Source organism: Colobus angolensis, unplaced genomic scaffold (assembly GCF_000951035.1).
Source record: "Colobus angolensis palliatus isolate OR3802 unplaced genomic scaffold, Cang.pa_1.0 Scaffold18, whole genome shotgun sequence".
NCBI lineage: Eukaryota > Metazoa > Chordata > Mammalia > Primates > Cercopithecidae > Colobus > Colobus angolensis.
The window spans coordinates 1,518,886-1,539,997 of record NW_012114932.1 but is presented as its reverse complement, the minus strand read 5'-3'; the positions used below and the strand labels follow the sequence as shown (position 1 = coordinate 1,539,997).

The 21,112-nt window shown below is 55.8% G+C and overlaps 1 protein-coding gene across 4 annotated transcripts in view; it reads right to left on the bottom strand.

Moving 5' to 3' along the window:
* CACNA2D2 (calcium channel, voltage-dependent, alpha 2/delta subunit 2) overlaps nucleotides 1-21,112 on the bottom strand; it is a 113,905-nt gene that overhangs the window by 62,332 nt on the left and 30,461 nt on the right. For all 4 annotated transcript variants that reach the window (XM_011939002.1, XM_011939006.1, XM_011939004.1 and 1 more), the window contains exon 2: nucleotides 9,094-9,210. In XM_011939002.1, the coding sequence (XP_011794392.1) occupies nucleotides 9,094-9,210 (117 nt within the window). The remainder of the gene's footprint in view (nucleotides 1-9,093; nucleotides 9,211-21,112) is intronic.

Sequence of the window (21,112 nt, the reverse complement as noted above, 5' to 3'; positions counted from 1 at the left end):
GCTGAGGGTCTAGGAGGGTCCCAAGGGCCTTTTTGCCACCCTATGCCCCCTAGCCTGGGTCTGCAGCACTATGCCTTCCCCAGAAGTGCCTCTGTGAGCCTCAGCTTCCTTCTCCCATAGGCACCCACTGCCACAGAGAGGCATTGCTCTCTATGTATTTTAGGGCACAGAAAGTGGGGCCAGAGAAGTGACTGCCCGCTCCCAGGGCCATGCTTCCATGAGACCAAGCTTCCATATGTGGATATGCAGCTACCACCCCAGAAGTCAGGTGGAGAGCCCTGTGCCCTGCCTGTCACCCCCACGCCCCCTCTCTCCTGCAGTGGAAACTGATGCACAGGCCGAACCTTCCAGGCTCCCCTCCCAGCCCCCAGTACTCCCATCTCAGCGGATTCAGACTCAGTTCGGCTCACTCTCACTGCTAGGCCAGTGCCCAGGCTGGGAACTCTACTGAGATGCCTTCCTTCTTCCTTTCTTCTACCTTTGGAAATTCCACCTGCCTTCCAAGGCTCAGCTCAAATGCTACCTCCTCCAGGCTGTCTTCTTAGACTTGCCTGTCCCATGTTAGCTGCTCTGCACATTGGGACCCCACAGCCTGTTGCCCGTCTCCCTGAAGTCTGGGCCCCAGGGCAGGGATTAGCCTGGCCACCGGCTTGCCCTTCCTCACATGCACCTACCCTCCCCCAGCCTCGCACATGAGGATTTCAGAACAAAGAGCCAGACACTATTAAAACTCAATTAAAATTCTTACTTTTCTGATCCTAAATTAGGCTGATTTGTCCCTGTGGCACCTGCAGGCCCTTTCCCTCCGCCTCCTTGCATCTGCTCCCTTCGCCAGCTGGGACCCCCAGAGAAGAGGGTACCATCAGGGGATCCTCCCTCTACGCAGGCCTTCGCTGGGGAGTGGAGACACATATATCTCCCTCCCTTGGGGTTCATTTTCTCCATTCAACAGACTCCCATCTCCCTGTCCTGGATTCTTCTCCTCTGGAGGTGAGGTACAAGGGTATTAAAAAGGAAACTTGGGGCAACAGCTCCCAGCCTGCACTTGGAGCCGTCTCCTGGCCATCCTCTCCAGCTGCTCCCCAGCAACCCTCAGTCGAGGTCCTGCCTCTAGGCCCTTGTTCATGCTCTGCCCTCCACCCGGCATTCTCACCTTCCCTTCCTGCCCCTGGCCTTTCCCTTTGCCCCAGCCAGCACCACTCTGCTTCCTCCCAATCCCTGGGAGCTCTGGGAGGGGCAGGTACACAGGCTCAGGAGCCAGGGTAAGCAAGGGGTACTGAGACCTTGCCTCACCCAGACAGTGACCAGGGTTGACATCTAGTCTCAGACTCTGTTCTCTCATCTGTAAAACGGGCATTCTGCCCCACAGCAAGTAGACATTGGAATCGCACCTGGCCTAGGGCCAGGCTGGGGGCAGCAGAGGTTTGCTGAATGACTGAGTGAGCAAGTGAAAGACAGGGAGGCTGCATGGCACTCCCAGGGGAGGCACCTGGCATCAAAAGCAAGGCCATAGGGCGGGAGAGGCTCTTGCAGTGAGAGCTGGGCCTGGGGCATCTCAGCCAAGGTGTCCCCACAGGTGGTGGGGTGACATCAGTCACGATACCCAGGGTGTTGAACTTCTGGGCCTGACACATGCCTGCAGTCAATCCCTTCCTCTGACCTTCAGCCACTAGGGAGAATTTGGTGGCTGGGTACAGGTGTCTGGAGTTGACCCATCAGGCTCTGTGGGCCTTGGGGTGATGCACATCAGCCCCCCTAGACCCTTCCTTTGACTAGCAGGTGCTAGTCAGGAATGATCACAGAGCTTCTGACCCCTCCTGAGGTCCCCGCATCTTGGAGGAGGTCCCAGGAGACGGGCCTGCTCCACAGGAGCAGTCTCAGGAGCCAGAGAAGCTCAGCCCCAAATCCACAAGCCAACCTTTCCCAAGCCCTGGCAGGCTGGGCCAGGCCCTTGTCTGACCACCACTAGCTCAGGCGGGTGGGTGAAGACAAGAGAATGACTATTTCTCCTGAGGACCTTTGGCCATGCCCCAGCCATGTCCCACCTGCACTGTCTCCCTTGACCCTCCCAGGGAGACCAGCTCCCAGCTGGAGGCCTCCAAGGGGTCTCGGAATTCTAGACCGCCAGACAGAGATGCAGGCAGGGGAGGCCGTCCCCACACTCCTGTCCAGCTGTTGGGGGTAGCGTCTTTGCCCAAGGCTCGTGCTGACCCCAGGGACCCTTGGGTTTACTGTCCCTTCTGCACACATCCAGGCCACCTCGTCCAAGGAGCCCTCTCTGATGCCCATTCCTTGGTGGTCACTCTGCCACCACATGCTCCCTGGTCTCTCCTAGCATTCACCACCAAGCCCCTTCCTTATCTCCTTGCCAGCCAGCTCTCTGGCTGCCTCCCTCTGTAGGCGGAGGGCCCCAAGGATGCCCACACAATGGGTGTCCAACAGATGCCCAATCCCCAATGCTTCCCCCATCCCTGGGGACCCCCAGCTGGCTCCTGTGGGCGGCACCTTGCCAGGAAGCAGCAGCACTGTTTGGGTGAGGGGAGAATAATCAGCTGTAAACGCTGCAATCAGGGAGAAAAGGCTGCTTGGGCGCTTGGCGCCCACGCGTGCGCCTAATTGGCTCCACGTGTCTGCGGCTCCTTTCAAGAGCAGGAGAGTGGAAGGGTCAAGATCTCTTAATGTTCATAATGGAGGGGAGGCAGAAGCCATCGCCAGCCCCACATAAACACCTTTTAATTGCCCAGAGAAGGGTGGGCGGAGGCAGCCAATGCCACAGGATTTCCTGCCTGTCCGTCCACCATTACTGCACCTTTTAGAGCTTCCCTAGTGTGGAGTCAGAGCCCAGAGGCTGAGCCCCAGCCATAACCCAGAGCAACAGCCCTGGCATCTGTTCTACAAATGTTCACAAGTTTGCAGAACTCGTGTTCTGTTCCAGGCCAGGCCTTGGCAGTAGGCAACACCCACGGCCTGGTCCTCCGGGGGCCAACCTGTTTGTCTCACTCTCGTCAGTGAATGCACCAGTGGACCCGGCTGAACTGCCCTCCAGCTGTCTCAGTGCCAAACTTTCCCCTACATCTTGCTGCCTCCTCCAGGAAGCCTTCCTGTGACCTCTCTGGACTGAAGGGATCTTTCTCCTGCTGGCCTTTCCGCCTGCACGTCTCCGAGGCTCCCAGTATCTCCCTGCTGTGGCTCCCATGGCTGCATTTCTGTCCTGTTAGGCCAGTGGTTCTCAACTGGGGCAACTTTGCCCCCAGGCCACATTTGGCGATACTTAAAATTATTTTTGGTCGTGACAACTGGAAGAGTGGTGTACTGCTGGCATCTAGTGGGTAGAGGGCAAGGGTACTGCTAAACATCCCACAGTGCACAGGGCAGACCCATCGCAAAGCAGGATGCGGCTCAAGGTGTCAGCAGTGCTGAGGCTGACGCCCTGCTTTAGATAAGGCTTTAGAAAGGAGGTGGGAGCTGCGCAGGATGGTCTCCTTCCTGACAAAGGGAGCAGTCTGCTGCCCCACAGTCCCTGGCTCCCTCTCTGGCTCGCACCTCCTGCCCCTCTGAATGCCCAGCCCAGAGCCCAGTTCCTGAACAGACCCAGTCATACTGCCAACAATGCATCACTTTAATTGGGTTAAGTGGCCATTAGCAGCAAAAGCAGGGCGGCTGTGTGCAGAAGGGTTTTTAATTTTACTCTTTAAATGATGCTCATTCCCCAGAGAGGCCACCGATGGTGGGAACAATGCCTGCTGGAGCCCCTAGAACCCAGGCCAGAACTGCATGCCACCCCCTCCCATCCATGTGAGCCTCATGGGGATGTGGGAGGGGTGCTCAGTGTCTTGTCTTCACTGCCCAAGGAAGAAACTGAGGGGGCAGGGACTTGCCCAATGTCACTAGGTCATCAGAGAGCAAGCCCCTGTCAGAGGAAACCAGTGCCCCATCTCCTGTTCCCTCGACCCTGTCCCGCTCTGGACAGCAAACACCACATGGCCACTAATGGTAGCAGAGAGGAGGGCAGTGGCTGGGGAGCCATTTGTGGGGTCTGGAGCCCAACTATCTGGATTTAAACCCTGGTTTTGGCCAGGTGCCATGGCTCACACCTATAATCCTAGCACTTTGGGAGACCAAGGTGTGCGGGTTGCCTGAGCTCAGGAGTTCGAGGCCAGCCTGGGCAACATAATGAAACCCCAGCTCTACTAAAATACAAAAAAATAGCTGGGCATGGTGACACGCACCTGTAATCCCAGCTACTTGGGAGGCTCAGGTATGAGACTTGCTTGAACTTTGGAGGCAGAGGTTGCAGTGAGCTGAGATCCCACCACTGCGCTCCAGCCTGGGTGACAGAACAAGACTCTGTCTTCTAAATAAATAAATAAACCCTGGTTTTGCTGTGAGACCTGGAGCAAGTGGCTTAAGCTCCCTGAAGCTTAGTTTCCTCAATGTGAAATAGAGAGAAGAGAGCAACCCAGCAACCTGTGTGAGGATTCAGAGCAATACAGAGCATGCAGGCTCACTTCAGATCTGGCACTTGGTGGGCACTCAGAGGCCAGTAATCCTGGGAAGGAAAGATTTCAACCATTTTTTTGGGAAAAGTCCTGAACTCTGAATCTACACAGAATCACCTGTGGCACATTAAAACATTCTGATGCCCTGCCCCCGAGCTCCCCGGCCCTCCCAAGAATCTGATGTGCTTGATCTGAGGCAGGGGCTGGGTGCCATGATTTTAGAAGCTCCTCAGACAATTCCAATGTGCAACCAGGGTTCAGAAATGCTGCACGAAGTCAAAGGTTTGACCCTTAGGACAATGGGAGGGAACTGAGGGGGAGGATGGGAGGCACGGGCATGTTAGGAGGGATTCTGGGCTTAAGCCTGGGGCTGGGGTCTCCAGGTGCTAGATTCCTAGTGGGGCCTCCCACCGTCCCTGGTTTGAGGAAGGAGGCAAAAGGGCCTCCTGGAAAGCAGGTTTCCAGCCACCACGTTGATGTCCTTCCAGAACCTGCTCTGGCCTTGCTGTCCTAGCCCTGGGCTTCCCTTTCTCTAAGAACCAAGCCCGCTGAGCCTTGATACCCTTGGCTGTGTCCCTGAGAGGAGACTGGAATCTCTCCTACTGGGGTCACCCCTCACCTAATCCCGGGCAGGGCCTTCCCTTCCCCCATGGCCTCTCCTCCGAGCCACACAGCACAGGACGGTGCTGCAGGGGCGCAACCTTCAAGGGATTGTCCACACTGTGGTCTTTATAAGTGACACCCCTGGAGTTGTGAAACCAGAAGTGCTGGGCAGGGAGGGTACTCATGTCCTGATTTCATAGGAGGAGAAACTAAGGCCTGGGACAGCACTGGACTGAGAGTTCCATGAGGGCAGAAACAGGGTCTGTCCTTCATCACTGCACCCCCAGCACCTGAACAGGGAGTGGTACACAGTAGCCAGCGGTGGATGTTGGTGAATAGATGAAGGAGGAATGTAATGATGAGGGGGTGGTCTTCCCGAGAGCCAGGCCATAGGCCAGGGCCCAGCTGGGAGGGCAGAAGAGTCCTGATTTGGGTCCAAGTCTGCTATAAGAACTTAGGCACCTCCCTGTTCCTCCTGGGACTCAAGACTCTGAGAGAGTGGGCCCTAGTTCAGAGGCCCCCATCTCCCTAGGTAGTCAAAATTCCAAGACAGGTACCCCTCTGTGTTTCTGAAGCTGAGGGCCCAGCCTGTTTCCCGGACCTGGGGATCTGGCCTGCTCCCTCCTGACTCTTGGCCCCAGCAACCACCCTTTGCAGCTTGGAGAAACTCGTTATAAACATCTGATTGTCCGTGATTAGATGAGACAATGAACTTCCGTCCTGTGTTGCTCAGCTCCCTCTTTGCAAGCCCCCAATTAGAATTCCAGACCAGAGCAAAGGATTTAAATTGGATTACTGGATGGGGTACAGAGAGAGAGGAACAACGTAGTGGGGGGTGGGGGGTCCAGTCCCCCAACAGCCCTCCCTTCATATATACTCAGGCTGCAAACCAATGTGAAAAAGGAGAAAGGGACCACAACTTGATTAAAAGCACATTTAAAACATAATTAAGACCAAAGCTCATCTTCAACAATTAGGACCAAGCAGCAGGAAGGGAGGTCCTCCCCTTCCTCTGGGGATATGGGCAGGAACATCTCATGTGTCTGGAGCCAGGGGTGCTGCAGCAGGAGGAGTTCACTGCCCAGGAGCGCTGGGAGGCCACGGGCTGTGGGCTCAGTGCACGCCTCAGGAATAATGTGGGGAGTCAAGGTGCTGGCTCAGAGTCAGGGAGACCTGAGTTCAAATCTTGGCTCTGCCATATCCTGGCCTGATGCATGGCACCTCTGAGTCCTAGTGTCCCCCTCTGTGAAGCGGGGGTAGCCAGGGCTTCCTTCTCCGGGTTGCTGTGAGAATGATGCATGATAGACTCAGCGTGTGGTGAGTGTCTGTCTGGTCAGTGCATGCCTTTCCCCATCATTTCTCATAAAAAATAATTTCTGGGTCGGATGCAATGGCTCATGCCTGTAATCCCAGCACTTTGGGAGGCCAAGGCGGGTGGATTACCTGAGATTAGGAGTTTGAGACCATCCTGCCAACATAGTGAAACCCTGTCTCTACTAAAAATAGTAGAGACATGGGCATGGTGGCGGGCGCCTATAAACCCAGCTACTTGGGAGGCTAAGCCACAAGAATCGCTTGAACCCAGGAGATGGAGGTTGCAGTGAGCCAAGATTGCGCCACTACACTCCAGACTGGGTGACAGAGTGAGAGTCTGTCTCAAAAAAAAAAAAAAGCAAAGAAAAATAAAAGAAAAGAATTTCTGTTTAGTGCTGGTTATCTCAGGCCATGGCTGGGCTGCAGGTGCAGTGGAAGGGAGAGACACCTGTCTGCCTCATATGGCAGAGTCCAGCAAGGGGGGGATGCAGGGAGAGGGTTGGGACCAGGACCTCAGGCCTTCAGCTGCTCCTCCTAAGCTATCGGAGTTGACTGTTCCTTTAGGGGTGGGGAAAGTGGCTTGGAAAGAGACCCCAGCCCTGTGATTCCCAAAGGGCTGGGCAGGAGGCTGGGTCCTGGGCTCCATGCATGGAGGGTGGGTCAGGCGTCTGTCTCTGCCACCACTCAGCATCCCTGCTGTCCCACGGCCTGGGTGAGTGGCAGACTGAAAGGCCTGAGGGCTGCCCCTTCCCACATTTATCAGACAGTTCCAACACAAGTTTGGGGCTGGGTGCCCACATTTGTAAACTGGACAGGGGCAGCAAAGCTGGGAAGTAGTGTGCAAATGAAGGGTCTGGAAGGAAGTGGGGCAGAGACAGAGTCGGAGAACCAGGGAAAGGCAGGAGAAGGGCATCCAGGCCCGCCCAGTTCAGAAAGGCAAGAAGGTGGGGAGCGATGCACTGGCTGAGAGAGGCGAGAGTAATGGGCTGCTATCCCTGCAGAAGGTGTGGCTCTGCCTGCTCCCCGCTGTCTTCCCACACTCATGACCAGGAGATCCTGAAGGTTGGGTGGGGCCCTGCTCTGGGTCCTCTGGGTGGGAGGTCCTCAGAGTCCACCTTCTCTGGGAATCTGGCCCCAAGAAGCAGCCTCCACCTATTCCATGGCCCCAGGTCACATAGGGACAGGCAGGGGATCCCATGGGGGACAGCAGGGCCCAAACTCCTGGAGAAGGAAATTCTGGTTCTCTCTTGGGGACTGGATATGGCAGGGTGTGGGCTGGGGTGGCCACCCCGACTTAACCCAGCCAGGACCCTGGCCTGAGCCTGGGCACAGCTTGTGTAGACTTGCTCATTTAAAAAAAACTGCTTTATTGAGAAACAATTTATACACCGCAAATCCACCCAAATAAAGTATACAATTCAGTGGCTTTTAGTATATTCAGAGTTGTGCAACCATCGCCACAATCTAATTTTGGAATATTTTCATCACTCCGAAAAAGAAACCCTGTACCCATTAGCAGGCCTTCCCTATCCCTTCCCTTCCCAGGCACCCATGCATCTACTTTCCATTTCTATGGATTTGCTTATTCTGGACATTTCATAGAAATAGGATCACACAATATGTGGTCTTTTGTAACTGACTTCTTTCACTTAGCATAATGTTTTCGGGTTCATCCATATTGTAGCAAGCATCAGGAGACTTCATTCCTTTTTTTTTTTTTTTTTTTTTTTTTTTTGCTTTTAAAGAGATGAGGTTTTTACTCTACTGCCCAGGCTGGAATGCAGCGGCACGATCACGGCCCACTGCAGCCTCGATTTCCTGGGCTCAAGCCTCAGCCTCCTGAGTAGCTGAGACTACAGGTGTGCATCACCATGCCCAGCTTCGTTCCTTTTTATTGGATTAGTTTGTCTTTGACACAGGCTGGAGCAACTGCAGGTATGCCTCTGATCTGGGGGAAGCTTGGATGCCTCTCACTCATTTACATATGACCTTCCCTGGTCACTTGGCAGCTGAGAAGCCCCATCCCACCTACTCTCCCTCAGATGGGTTGATTGCCAGGGGTCCGCCTGCTTTGTCATGGCAGCCCAGCACGTTCCTGTTACCCCTCAGAACTACAGTGGCCTGAGGCTGACAGGCACAACCTCTCTGAATATAGGTGCCCAGATGAGGGAGCAGAGAAACATTCAAAGCCATGGGCAGAGCAGCCCCCATCCTTCCGTGGCCTTCTCTGTGGGGCTTGCAGAGCCCCTCGACACTCCCTCCAAGAGAGCCTGCAGCCTACCTCAGGGGCAGACTCCACTAGCAGCAGGTCACTATCCTGACCAGGAGCCCATCCAGGGCACCACCCATAAACAAACCTGGGGACCCAGAAGAATGGGAAAACCCCAGGCCCGGAGGGAGGGAGGGGTAGGGCCTGCCCCAGTCCCAGCCTCAGGCTCACACAGAACCCCAAGATTCCAAGTCACCACCTCTCATGCAGCTACTCCAGAAAATATCATCCTGTTCCTGCCGCGGCTGCCCACATTCCACGTGGGCACAGCCCTGCTGATGCTGGCCCAGCTGAACTCAGCAGGGCCATGTGATGAAGGCTCGGGACACTGCCCTCATGGTGCAGGACCTCTCCACCTGGCCCTCCTTCAGCGCCCCCCCAACCCCCGCCCCCAACACACACACCTACCTTCAGGGCCTGCACCTTCCTGTCCAGCAGGCTCTCAATGTCCCCCGCCACCTTCTCCACCAACTTCTGAGGCTCATTCTCCTGTACCTCGAACAGGTTCCGGTTGTCCTTGTAAATCTGGAAGGAAGCAGAAGCCAGGGGTGAGACCAGGTGGTCCCATGTCCCCATGCCATGGCCCCTGCATACCCCTCTGCACAGCTCACCTCAGCACAGTCCTCACCCGCACCCAGACCCTGTCTTTGGCCTCCGAGGGAGGGCATGGAAGGCCAGCGCCCCCACAGACTTGAAGGCAGGGCAAGGCCAGGGGCTCCGTAGCTTGCATCTGGGATGAGAGCCCAGTTTAGGTTGGTCATTGTGGTTGGTGGGATGGGGTTGTCACGGCCTTCTCTGGGCCTCAGGGCCCCCCCTTTCAGGGTCATGAGCAGCCCCTCCGACTAGCTCAAGGTAACTGAATAGCAGAGGGGAAGGGTGAGCTGAAGAGGAGGCAGGAGGTTGAGGGGAGATGGAGTCAATAAGCACACACTACACACCCCATCCCAACAAGAATATGTTCACATCCATGCATGTGCACACACACAGCCACGGCTCCGCACTGCTCAGGCATCTGGACCCCTTTTTGTGGGTGCTGCCCCAGGGCTCTTACAGAAACTAACAGGAGCTCTGGGCAATCCTACGGGCTCCTCTGTCATTCAGGGCACAGAATATGGGGAATGGGGACCAGGGAGGAAGGGGCAGGTTGAATCTGCCCAGCCTTCCTCCAATGGGGGTGGGTCGGTGTGCAGGCACATATGGCAGTGTAAATCTGATGGTGTGTGTGTGTGTGTGTGTGTGTGTGAAAGAGACAGAGAGAGAGATGGCTCAACATATCCATTTGTGTGCACGTGCCTGTATGTTGGGGCTGGGGTGGAGTTAGAATCTCTAACCCCCCAGGGGCTTGTGAGTCTTAGGAGCAGATTTCTGCAAGCGTCTTTGTTCACGGCTGGGTCTTGGGTGTGTGTGTGTGCGTGTGTGTGTGTGCATTTGTATGCATCATATACCACGGCATATGTCTCCAAGCCTGACTGGGTCCATGTGTTCATTCAGGTGACCCAAGGAGGTCTGTGCCCCAAGCACAGGCTCCTTCACCACCAGAGGTCACAGAATAGGCTGCTGTGACTGAGCCGTGCCACCAGGCTAAGCAGAAGTGGAGGGATGTGGAGAGACAGAGAGGAGGTGATGAGGGGAGATAAGGAGGGGGGAGAGGCAGCCGATGAAAGACAGACAAGCAGTGAGAGATAAGGTCGGTAGAGTGACAGCGAGAAGGCAGGGAGATAAGACCTTGTCATCTGACAGGGGGACGGGGTGGAGGGGGTTGGGTGCTGCCGGAGCCCCTGCCCTGCCACTACCCAGTGCCTGGCAGTCCAGGGGTTAAAGCAACGCACAAAGCCGGCTCAGGCAATCTTCTCCTCCTCCCGCCACCCCCATCCCTCCCGGCTTCTCTTTTCTTTTTGTCCTTCTTTTAGAACAAAATAATTTGTGGTGAAGTCGCTCCTTCCCGCAGAGCAGTGGCAATCAGGGGGCGAGACTTGAGGCCTGGCCGCATGGCCAGGAAAGAGACAGGCCCCGAGTGAGTGCCAGGCCAGGATGTTCCCTGGGCCCTTGGGCCCTGCCTCAGGACAGAGATTCACAGAGGCAGACAGTGATAGAGACAGAGGGTAAGGAGGGGTTGGACCCTAGGGATCACTGAGGAAAGGCAGGAAACCTAGAGCCTAGCATCTTACTGTTGGGGAAACTGAGGCACAGAAACAGGAGAGGACAAGGCCAGGCGATTGAGTGGCAAAGCCAGATACCCCATCGGCTTTCAGCCATCCTTGACAGATCACTCTGGGGTGTGTGTGGCCATGGTCTCAGTCACATCCACTGATGCTTCTGGAGAGTGGCGCCGTGACCCACTTGCACCAGCAGGGGGCACCGCTGCCCGGCTTCTCCTGGCCTGTAATGAAGTTCATACCTCAGACTCTGTCAAGGTCATTCCCAGGTGCAGACAACAGTCTGGCTGTCCACGGCTGTGTACAGCCCCAGGATCTGAGGCAGGACCATGTGGTTCTCCTGGGAAAGTCCAGGAGTCCCTCCTCTTGGGCTCCAGGGTGCCCCTTGCAGCCTGGCATGGTGACTCTGCTGGGGATCAGGGGGCTGCAGAGTGAGCGGGTCTCTAGGTGGCAGGCCCACACCTCAGGGCACCAACAGGTGACATGAGGTCTTGGAAGCCGAGTCTCTACCAAAAGTCACTCATCTCTGAACCTCCATGACTAATCTATTACATGAGAGAACAGTAGTCCCCACCTCATGGGCTAGGGACAGCAAACCCATGCCTTGAGCAGCCTGTGCTGTTGTTACTGCTATTGTTTGGGATCACCAGAATTCTGCAGATGGAATCATAGTCCCTCCCTGCCCCCATTCTCTCCCTGCTAGATCTGTACACTTGGGGCTGTCCAAAGCCATCGGCTGCATTCCTGAGCTGGTAGCCTCAGTCTCCTAGGGTCTGCCCACCTCTAGCCCCACCCCCTTCTCCCAGATTGGCCTGGGCAGTCTCCCACACTGGAGCCACCCTGTTCTTGTCTCCAACACCTCAGCCTCGGCCCCAGAGGTGATAACGGTGGAACCCAGACACTGGGACGCCACTAATAGGGCACAGCCATGGCCAGCTTCCTTCTCTCTCTCCCAAGCACCATGTCTGTGTGCTGTGGACACTTGGCAAATCCATATGCTGGATTCTATGTCCAAAAGCAGAGCTCTGGGGCCAGCTGGGCCCAAGTCTGATTCCTCACCTTTTGCCTGCAGCTGCAAGAGCCCTCAGGGCCCAGGGATGCATCCACTGTGCTTTCTTCCTGTTCTATTTCTACCAGAGGAACCACCACAGCATCTTTCTGCCAGCCCTGGTGCCACCACCTGGGGCCCATCAAGCCCACTGACCTATCATGTGACTGTAGGCTTCTGGGTCTCCAGCCCAGGCCCGTTCCCACAGCTATACCTGGACTCACACTGCCTCTGCATCCCCTCCACCTTGCCCTGCTATCTAAATCCTCTCTAGGGCAAGGCCAGGGAAATGGGCTGGAAGGGGTTTCTGGTCAGACGAAAGCAGAATCCCAGAAGTGCAGGGGCTGGTCACACTGCCAGCCAAGCCTGCTCCCCAATCCCAAATGAGCCCTTGAGGTGCAACAGTCCTCGAATGATAGCCCCTAGTGCCACAGCCCTCCTCTCAACATTCCCCTGAACTTGCCCCAATTGTCCCTATCTTCTAGGGTGGGCCCTGAGCTGAGCCCCAAATCCCCAGGAGATCTAAATGACACAGCCCAGCAGATGGTCCCACCCTGGGAGAAAGGTCATCCCTACATTGATGTGGTCCAGGGAGGTGTTTTCCACCTGCAGGCCCAGCAGGAGCCCAGAAGAGCCCAGGGCAACTCCAGTGCACAGACTTTGCCCAGGGCTAGCCCCACTCCAGCCCCAGCCTCTAGCCCTGGCTCCTCGGGCCAGCTGGGAAGTGGCAGAAAGGTCAGGGTGCACCGGATGCAGGGCTTCAACCACCACAGCAGGATGGCAATGCCCGTTGATGTCCTTGGCCCAGAGAATTAATTAGAAAAAGCCAACTGCTCCCACAGCAGCACAGCTGGCACAGCCCCACCTCTGCTGGACTGAGGAGCACGACAGGGCCCAGCCGATCCCGGGGTGCCCCAGCTCTGTGCCAGCAGTGATAGGGAGGGAGAGGCAGCAGCTTTAACCCACAGAGAGTGCCAGGATGCTGGTGGGACAGGGTGGCAGGCTGGAGCCAGGTGGAGATGCGGGAGAGGACTGAGGAACAGGGAGAACAGGGGTGGCTGATGTCCCAAAGGACAATTCAGGAGACTGTTTGGAGCCCCTCGTTCCCAGGAATCCTTGGTTCCCCACCCTGTTCCATGTACTGGTAACCATGGCTCAGCTGGCACCCTCCTCCCTTGACGGCACTTCTATCCCACCAGTGATGGAGACCTGCCCCTCCACCTCTCCCCTCCCCCAGGGCTGGCTCCAGCCCCAACCCTCTCTCAGCTCTAGCAGTTCTTTAGTTAGGCATCAAGGCAAGTCTGGCTAGCTCTCCGGCCTAGGGCTTCACAGGGCTCGTGGGGGCTGATGCCTCCTTAGAAGCCCCGAACCCTCCGCCCAGCCTCCTGCTTCCCCCATGACTCTGCATAAGTGGGAGGCAAGTCTGGAGGACCCTTGCAGGAATGGTGACCTTGGACAGGAAGCCTGCATGCTGGCAGGGGCAAAGGGAGCCAGCCTCGTTCCCACAGCTCCTAACAGTCCTGCCTGGGAGATGGGAATCCAGCTACCAGCCCCAACGTGTCTGGAACATAGACAGCCACCACAGGAAACTAAAGGCCTTAGGACAAGTGACCTGGACAGGCCCCAATCAGAAGGTATTTTGCAAAGTCTCAGAAAGTCAGCAGCAGGGGACCCCAGACCTGAGCTACCACCAAACCTGCCTAGGGCAAGGGGGAAGCTGGAAGGGGAGAGGAAAAGGAGAGAGGAGAGGAGAAAGGAGAGTGGGGAAAAGCAAGGAGGAAGGGCCAAGGGGGCTGCAGGAACAGCCCTGTTTGCCCCGAGTGTTAGCTCTGGCTGCTCTGGGGCAGGTACTTTACACACGTGACCTCACTGATCTCCTACAACCCCTGAGGAGGGTCCATTCTGATCATCTCCATGTGGCAGGGAGGACACTGAAGGCCAGAGAGGTTAAGGCACATGCGAAACTGGGGTTTGAACTGGGTCAAATCCAAAGCCCTTGCTTTAGGTCATACTCTTTGTACAGTTCTGTTCCCTGCCTTTATCCCTAAACTTGAAGGCAAGACCATGGGAAAAGAGGCATAGGGATGAACTTCAGGCACAGGCCTCAAGGGTTTGGGGCGGATGCAGGCAGACGCTGAAAGACTGTGGCCCTTGGAAGGTGTGAGGGCCATGCTAGAGGGGAATGAGGGGAAGACTGGCAGGGCCAGCCCAATCGACTAAGCACCCACCCAACCCTGGGAGTCAAAACAGGCACTCGCACGCAAGGCTCCTCTCCGCAGTGAAGGCCAACAGCCCTAATCTCTGGAAAATTAAATCAGAAAGAAAATGGAACAAGAAAGATTTGACGCAGGCTTGGCCCTGCTGCTCGCTGTCTCCTCAAAGACCCAGCTCACCTTGGGGCTTTGCCAGGTGCTCCAGCACCCCTGGCCTAAGCCCTGAAGCATGACTCCGGGGAGACTGGCGCTCCACACCCCCCTCACCACGTTTCACCACAGGGAGCAGCCAGGTCAAAGTCTTAACTGCCCATTAGGCCCCTGTGGGGAGGGCAGCCAGTGGACGAAAGACAGTGGGCGAAGCCTCCTAAGACCTGACCCAAATGAACAAGCCCTGGGGAGGAAACCACCTCAAGAGGCCACAGGGTCTGCAGTTGCAGGTCGGGGTCAGCTGCCAGACTGGGCTACACTCATGTCAGGGATGTTGGGTGGGTGGCTGAGGGTTTGTGGTGGCTTAGGAAGCCTGAGATGGGCCAAGAAGGAGGTAGGGGAGTTGGGGACAGGTAGTGACCAGTTCAAGGACCTTAGCCCGTCAGGGCAGACCCAGGTCCGGGCCCCCCGCCTCACCCACCCCTTCTAGGTTGCTAACCTGGCCTTCTGCCTCTGTGAAAAAATACAGGGTATTGACATAACTGCAAATCCACCTTGAAGACTGGAGGGTTGATGGGGTAGCCAGGCAGCTGGGAACCCTCTACCACTGACAGCACCTGGGACAGATCCAGGACAGGCTGCACCCCTCAGGGCTCCCCCTGTAGCCTAGTTCTTGATGGGACTGAGGGGCTGCCCCAGGGTAGGTGCACAAAAACCCTAATCCAGCTGCTCTGGGGACACACCAGCCACGAGACTGGGTGTGTGACTGACAGCTCCCCAGGTGGGGGCTGAGGCCTGTCCCTCACCAGCCTGGCACAGGGCTTACAGTAGGGCAAGGGGCCCCTGGCGCCCTCAGGGCACACTATCGGTGCCCAGGCAGGGGGGTTGTGTGCCACTCAGTTACATGCTTCGTCAGCTGCTGACATTTGCCAACTGCCATGTTAGGTTCCTAAGTGGCCATGCCACACTGCCACCATCCCAGGTGGGGTGGCCCCACGGTCAGCTGTATATGGTGTCCTGTCACACACAGGTTTTGTACACTGTGATGTTGGTTGTCCCATTAATAATTCCCCTTCATATCTAGTAGAGAATACCTGGGATGAACACTCTCTCTAGAGGGCATCACAGACACAGAATCAGGCCATTACAATCGGCCTGCACAGCAGTGTGGGAGCAGGGAGGAGGGTGCCTGGCCTGGTCTCCTGGGTGGGCGGCCCATTCATAGCACTATCCTCCCCTACCCCCACCTCCTTACATCCCCACTGGAACAGCAGAGATGAAACAGACCTCATCCCTGCCCTCCTGGGACTCTCTATCCAGAGGGGACAGATGCCCAGACAGGTGGTGGCAGAGGGAGGTGTGCAGGAGACACTTGGGAGTGGGGCTAGTCTGCTCCGGGGTGGTAGGGGGCAAGAAAAAGCCTGAGGAGGGCTTTCCAGGGGAGAGGACATCTGACCAGTCTGAAAGGCTGGGCAGGGGTTTTTGTGGGTAGATGGGGCAAGGGACGCATGGCAGCAGTAGCGCCAGGGGCAAAGGTTGGGAGAAGCAGGGATAAGGGACTGCTCAGTGGCTGCAGAGGGACTTGTTGGGGAGAAGCTGGGGAGACAGGGTGTGAGGGCAAGGGGAGCAAATACCCAGGTGGTAGGGACAGGGGGATCCTCCAGGAAGGAGGGATATGTGACTGACCACAAGGTAAGAAAGGCCCGGTGGCTGTGGTCCCTCATCCTCAAGAGGCAACTTCTAGGAGCTTTCACCAGGAGGATTCCCTTCACAAAACTCACAGGGGCCTGAAGCCCCCACCACCACCCCCAACAACGCCTCCCTGTTTTTAAAGTTAAAGTTTAGTTGACTGTCATCCATTACCGCAATTAGTACATTATGTCTAATTATGCAATTAGTGTAAAAAGTGCACTTGCCGCTGAGAATGGGAAATTACGCTGCCTCGTTACGCTGTAAAATCCATGTCATAAAAAGGCTCAATCTCTTGTTTTTCAAAAGACACAAAACCCAACACAAAACAATAAACCAAATCCTCCCAGCCAAGCAAGGGCCAGTCTGTGCCAACCTCCCTGTGCTTGCCCCTGTGCAGAGCCTGCCTGTGAGGCCTGCCCTGAACGTGCCCCCAGGCAAGGTGCCACCCACCAGAGACACTAGGCATGGCCCATTCCTGGGTGTAGCCCTTTGCTCCTCTAAAACATATGCGAATTTTCAAACTGACTTGAAAACTGTGGCAATCCTGATTATCCATTTATACCAGGCCTGACTTGAGTGAGGCCTCCAGTGTTAAGGCCCATATCTCAGGGGAGAACAGTCCTAGAGGGAAATGATATCCACCCAGCTCTAAAATGAGAGGTCTTTTCTCCAAGGTTCCTGATGGCTTCTGTGAACAGGGTTGCAGATTCCAGCTCGGAAGCGGGAGGAACTTTCTCACACTTAGGGCTCCCAAAGCCTGAAAGCAACACCTGGATAAGTAGTGAGCCCCCCGCCACAGGGACTATTCCAGCCCAGCTGTCAGGAATGCTGAGAAGGGATTCACCCATCATTAGCCAGCAATGTGGCTGGATTCCAGGCTGCCATCGTTAGATAACAGCATTCCTATGGCCGTGTGCCTATGTGAAGCTTGTAGTCTGTGACTTTATCTTCCCTAAGTTCTGGCTCCTTTTGTGGTTACGGGGATGCTCTGGGGACAGGTTGGGAGTGAGAAAGAATCAAATGAGGTCTCCCTACTACAGATGTGACAATCCCAAATGGCCCTGGGCATGGGGGCTAGAGAGGGGGCACACTCCAGTGTCCCTGCCTGCCTATGCCAGCATGAGGTACACTCCTGTGTACCTCAGAACAAATGCTGCAGGACCAGAGCCATCCATGATGTTATCTCCAAAGTCACAAGTTAATGCTCTAGCATGGGCTGCTGAGTGCCTGCCCAAGAAGCACTCTCCCCAAGCAGCTTCCCTGAGCCCCTGCCTCTGAGCTCCCATCACTCCTTGATCTGAGATGCTTGACTCAGGCCTTGGGGTGGGTGGTACAATACCATGGAGACACCTTCACAGCCAAGAATCTTCTGCCCTGACCTCCTGGGATGATGCATGACCTCCTGCAGGTGCCACTGCTGAGTGGCGCTCAGACAAAGTATTCACAGAATTCACAGAGCAGAGAATCTGAGGCATGGAGACCCACACATCCCAGGGTCCATGAGGCACTGGTTCCCTACAACCTTACCCACCTGCAATTGGCATCCATTGGTTCTGGGTGTGCTGAAATATTGGAGCACTGACCAAACCCCAGAGAGAAGCAACTACTGAGAAAGCAGCTGGGGTAGAGGGGAGGAGGGCATGGACCCCACTGGAAGGGCATCTGTTGCCTGAACTCAAGACAAGTGTCCCTGGACAGTTCCAGCCTCCAGGCCTTTGTCTACTCAGATGGGCTGGAGAGCAGGGGAGACAACTCTGGCACAGCACAGCCACATGGACACCAGCCATGGAGACTCTCGGGGATCCCATCCTCTCAATGTGGCCTGGAATAGCATCGGGTGGGGAATTTGAGCCCAAGGTGAACCAAACTGCAGGCAAGAACCAGGGGCCCCTGTTTGCTCCCCCTCCCTGAGTTGGGAGCCGCCGGCTGTCGAGGCAGCTGGGAGGGAAGCTGTGCCCAGCATACCAGCTGGCACGGGGGAGTGCGAGTAAACATACCCGCACTTTCCCAACTCACAGAAGTCGCCGGGTGGCGGCCGGCTGGTGTGGGCGCCCATGTTTATGGGAAGCAGACTGTTTGTGTCGGCGTCTGGGCCCCCTTGCCACCCACCCTGGCTCTGCTCTCTCCCGCTGCCTCCCCACCCAGTTGGCCCTGCCTTCCTTTCATCAGAACTCCTCAGCCTCTTAACTGCAGAAGGATGGGGATAGTGATGACAGGTCCTCTGTGTGGCCAGACAGGGCTCAGCGCATAACCCATGGAGTCCTCATCATTTGACAGCTCTGGGAAACAGAGAAACTGGCTGTAGAGTACAGGCAGTGAGTGGAGGTGCCTGTGGCACTGGGCTTCTGAGACCCCAGCCATCTGTTCCAGGGCCCCACTGCCGCTCAGTTCTCTGGCCCGCAGACAAGCCTGGCCTACCCTTCAGACCGTTCACCACCTTGAGCAGCCCTGGTCCACCTTGGCCTTGGACAAGGACCCTGCCCTCGCAGCAGGACAAACGGCCCCCTCTACCCTACAACAGCACAAGTAGACAGACCCAGTCGGGCCGCTGCCTTGCCATCTGGCGTCTTCAGCCCCTTCACTCTCATGCCTCCATCTTTGGATATGTAAAATGGGTTAAAGCCCCCCTTACTCACCTCTCAGGACTCAGGGAGGGTGGGAGTGAAGGGCTCTGGAAGCCAGGTTGGGCAGAGGCTCCAGTGGACCCTTGGTGGGCCAGAGGGGACTCCCAATCATGTCTCAGCTCCAGTGGGTTTCTTTTTTTTTTTTTTGAGACAGAGTCTTGCTCTGTCCCCCAGGCTGGAGTGCAGTGGCATAATCTCAGCTCACTGCAAGCTCCGCCTCCCGGGTTTACGCCATTCTCCTGCCTCAGCCTCCCCAGTAGCTGGGACTACAGGTGCCCGCCACCTCGCCTGGCTAGTTTTTTGTGTTTTTTAGTAGAGACGGGATTTCACCGTGTTAGCCAGGATGATCTCGATCTCCTGACCTTGTGATCTGCCCGTCTTGGCCTCCCAAAGTTCTGGCATTACAGGCTTGAGCCACCGCGCCCGGCCTCCAGTGGGTTTCAAAGGGCCATAGAGCTCTCATCGGAGATGAAACAGTTACTGTGGCCTAGAGTCCTTGTAGCCCAGAGCTGGTAGAAATTCACCCCGTAAGGGAGGCGGAGCTTGCAGTGAGTCGAGATTGCGCCACTGCACTTCAGCCTGGGCGACAGAGCGAGACTCCATCTTAAAAAAAAAAAAAAAGAAAGAAATTCACCCCGTAAGTGCCTCATGAGATGGAACTGAGGCCAGGGAGCAAAGGGCAAAATCTGCTTTCTCTGCATCACCTCCATCCACCCCTCACAGCCCTGATAGGTCAGGTAAGTAACCTTCTTCAGGGGCTGGGCAGGTCCCCCAAGGACTCCAGAGTGGCCAGAAACTGACCTTGTCCCAAAGCCACCAGTCAGGCCCTGGGGGTGGAGATTACTGTAACAAGGGCACCCAGGAGGTGGTCAGCAGCTGGCTGGCTTTTCATCTTTCATCTTACAGATGAGGACACTGAGGTGGACATCTTACAGATGAGGAGGGTCAGAATCTGCCCAGAGAGGAGACTTCCCAGTCTCTTGCACCCACAGCCAAAAATGGCCAAAAGCCATGGGTCTGAATTTTCGCTCTGCCCTTAAGCAGCCTCGTGGTTTGGCTTGAACCTTCACCCTCACAGTCTGCAGAGACCTGAGCTACCTCAGCTAGGCCATCCTGGCATTCCTCAAAGATGGAAGGTCAAGTGTGGGGTGCTGGTGGCTTTTCATGGGACTGCCTTCCAGGGTTGCTCCCAAGGCCCTGAGCACCTTCCCTGATCCACTCTGTCCCGCAGGGACCAACTTTCCTGGCCTCACAGGCTGGAATTCTGTCCTGTGCTGCTGAGACTTGCTAAAGATGTCACTACATAATGACAGCACCAATGACAGCCCCGATCACAATAAGAGGTGCTGCTGAGGCCCTTGGGCTGGCTGCTCTTGTGAAAACATGAGATCTTAGCATGGCAGGTGTGGAGATAAGGGTAAAGAGATGAAGGTAAGCCCAGAAGATGAGCCCATGGCCTCTCATGGTATCAAGGGCCTCTTTTGGGGCAAGGTGATCCCAGGGACCTGTCCTGTACCAGTGCACAAATGCAGCTGCAGGCACGTGCACTTGACCTTGCATATCAGGTCACATGCACTGACCTCACCATATTCACACCCAGGACTCAGGAAACCCCTTGCAGATCTTGCTAAAATCTCACACTTAGGCTCATAGAAAAAGGCACCAGAGCCTAGATGGGCCTGTCCACTGTCACTGGATATATGGCAGCCCCAGGCTTGCGTGAGGTTCTGTGGGTGTCCATTCACACCTCAAAAAGTGGTCTGTGGCCATCTGAAATGTTTTAAGCAGTTGAACTTTGCTGTCTCAGATGGTTGGGACTACCTCAAGGTCATGACCCTAAATCCTGCTGAACACACCATTGGAGGGGCTCCTAACAGCATGGGTGCTGGACCTGGTTGGGGCAAGGGCATGGCCTGACCCACAGTGGCCTCTGAACCAGGGTCCGAGGAGAGCCCAGCTAGGCTCCCCCTTCTGAGTTCTTGATGCAGCTGACCACAAGGCACCAATAAGGCAGTAGGCAACAGAGTCATTGTGAATGTGCAAGCAAGTGTGGAAGGGGTCACACCAGGCCTGGGCCATCTCATTTACCTCCTCTGTCAGCACCTCCTGACGCCATCTTACTCCCTCCTCTAATTTTTCCTTTTTCTCCTACTTCCAAATTATAGGCTCTTCTTAAATTTTATGTATCCTTGTAAGTGCCCTTAAATCTTCTGTAGAACAAGTTGGAAGCTAAATAAATAAACAAACAGGACCAAGACACGAAGGCTTTGTATAGACTGAAGATATGCTGAGGACAGGCGCACATTAGGGACATGCATGCTCTGAAAACACATGCACTCTGGGGACACACACCCAAGGGAACTCAGCCTCTCCCATCACTTACAGCCTCTCCTGGGCTCTCACAAGAAAGCTCCCACTTTGGACCTGAAAAATGCAGGGGTGGGGTTACCACCTAAAGCTTTCCCAGAGCTGGGGTCAGTGATCTCTGGACCCAGTCCATAGGGGTGCTCCTGAGCAGGCTCTGGCCCTTCTGTACCTCAGTTC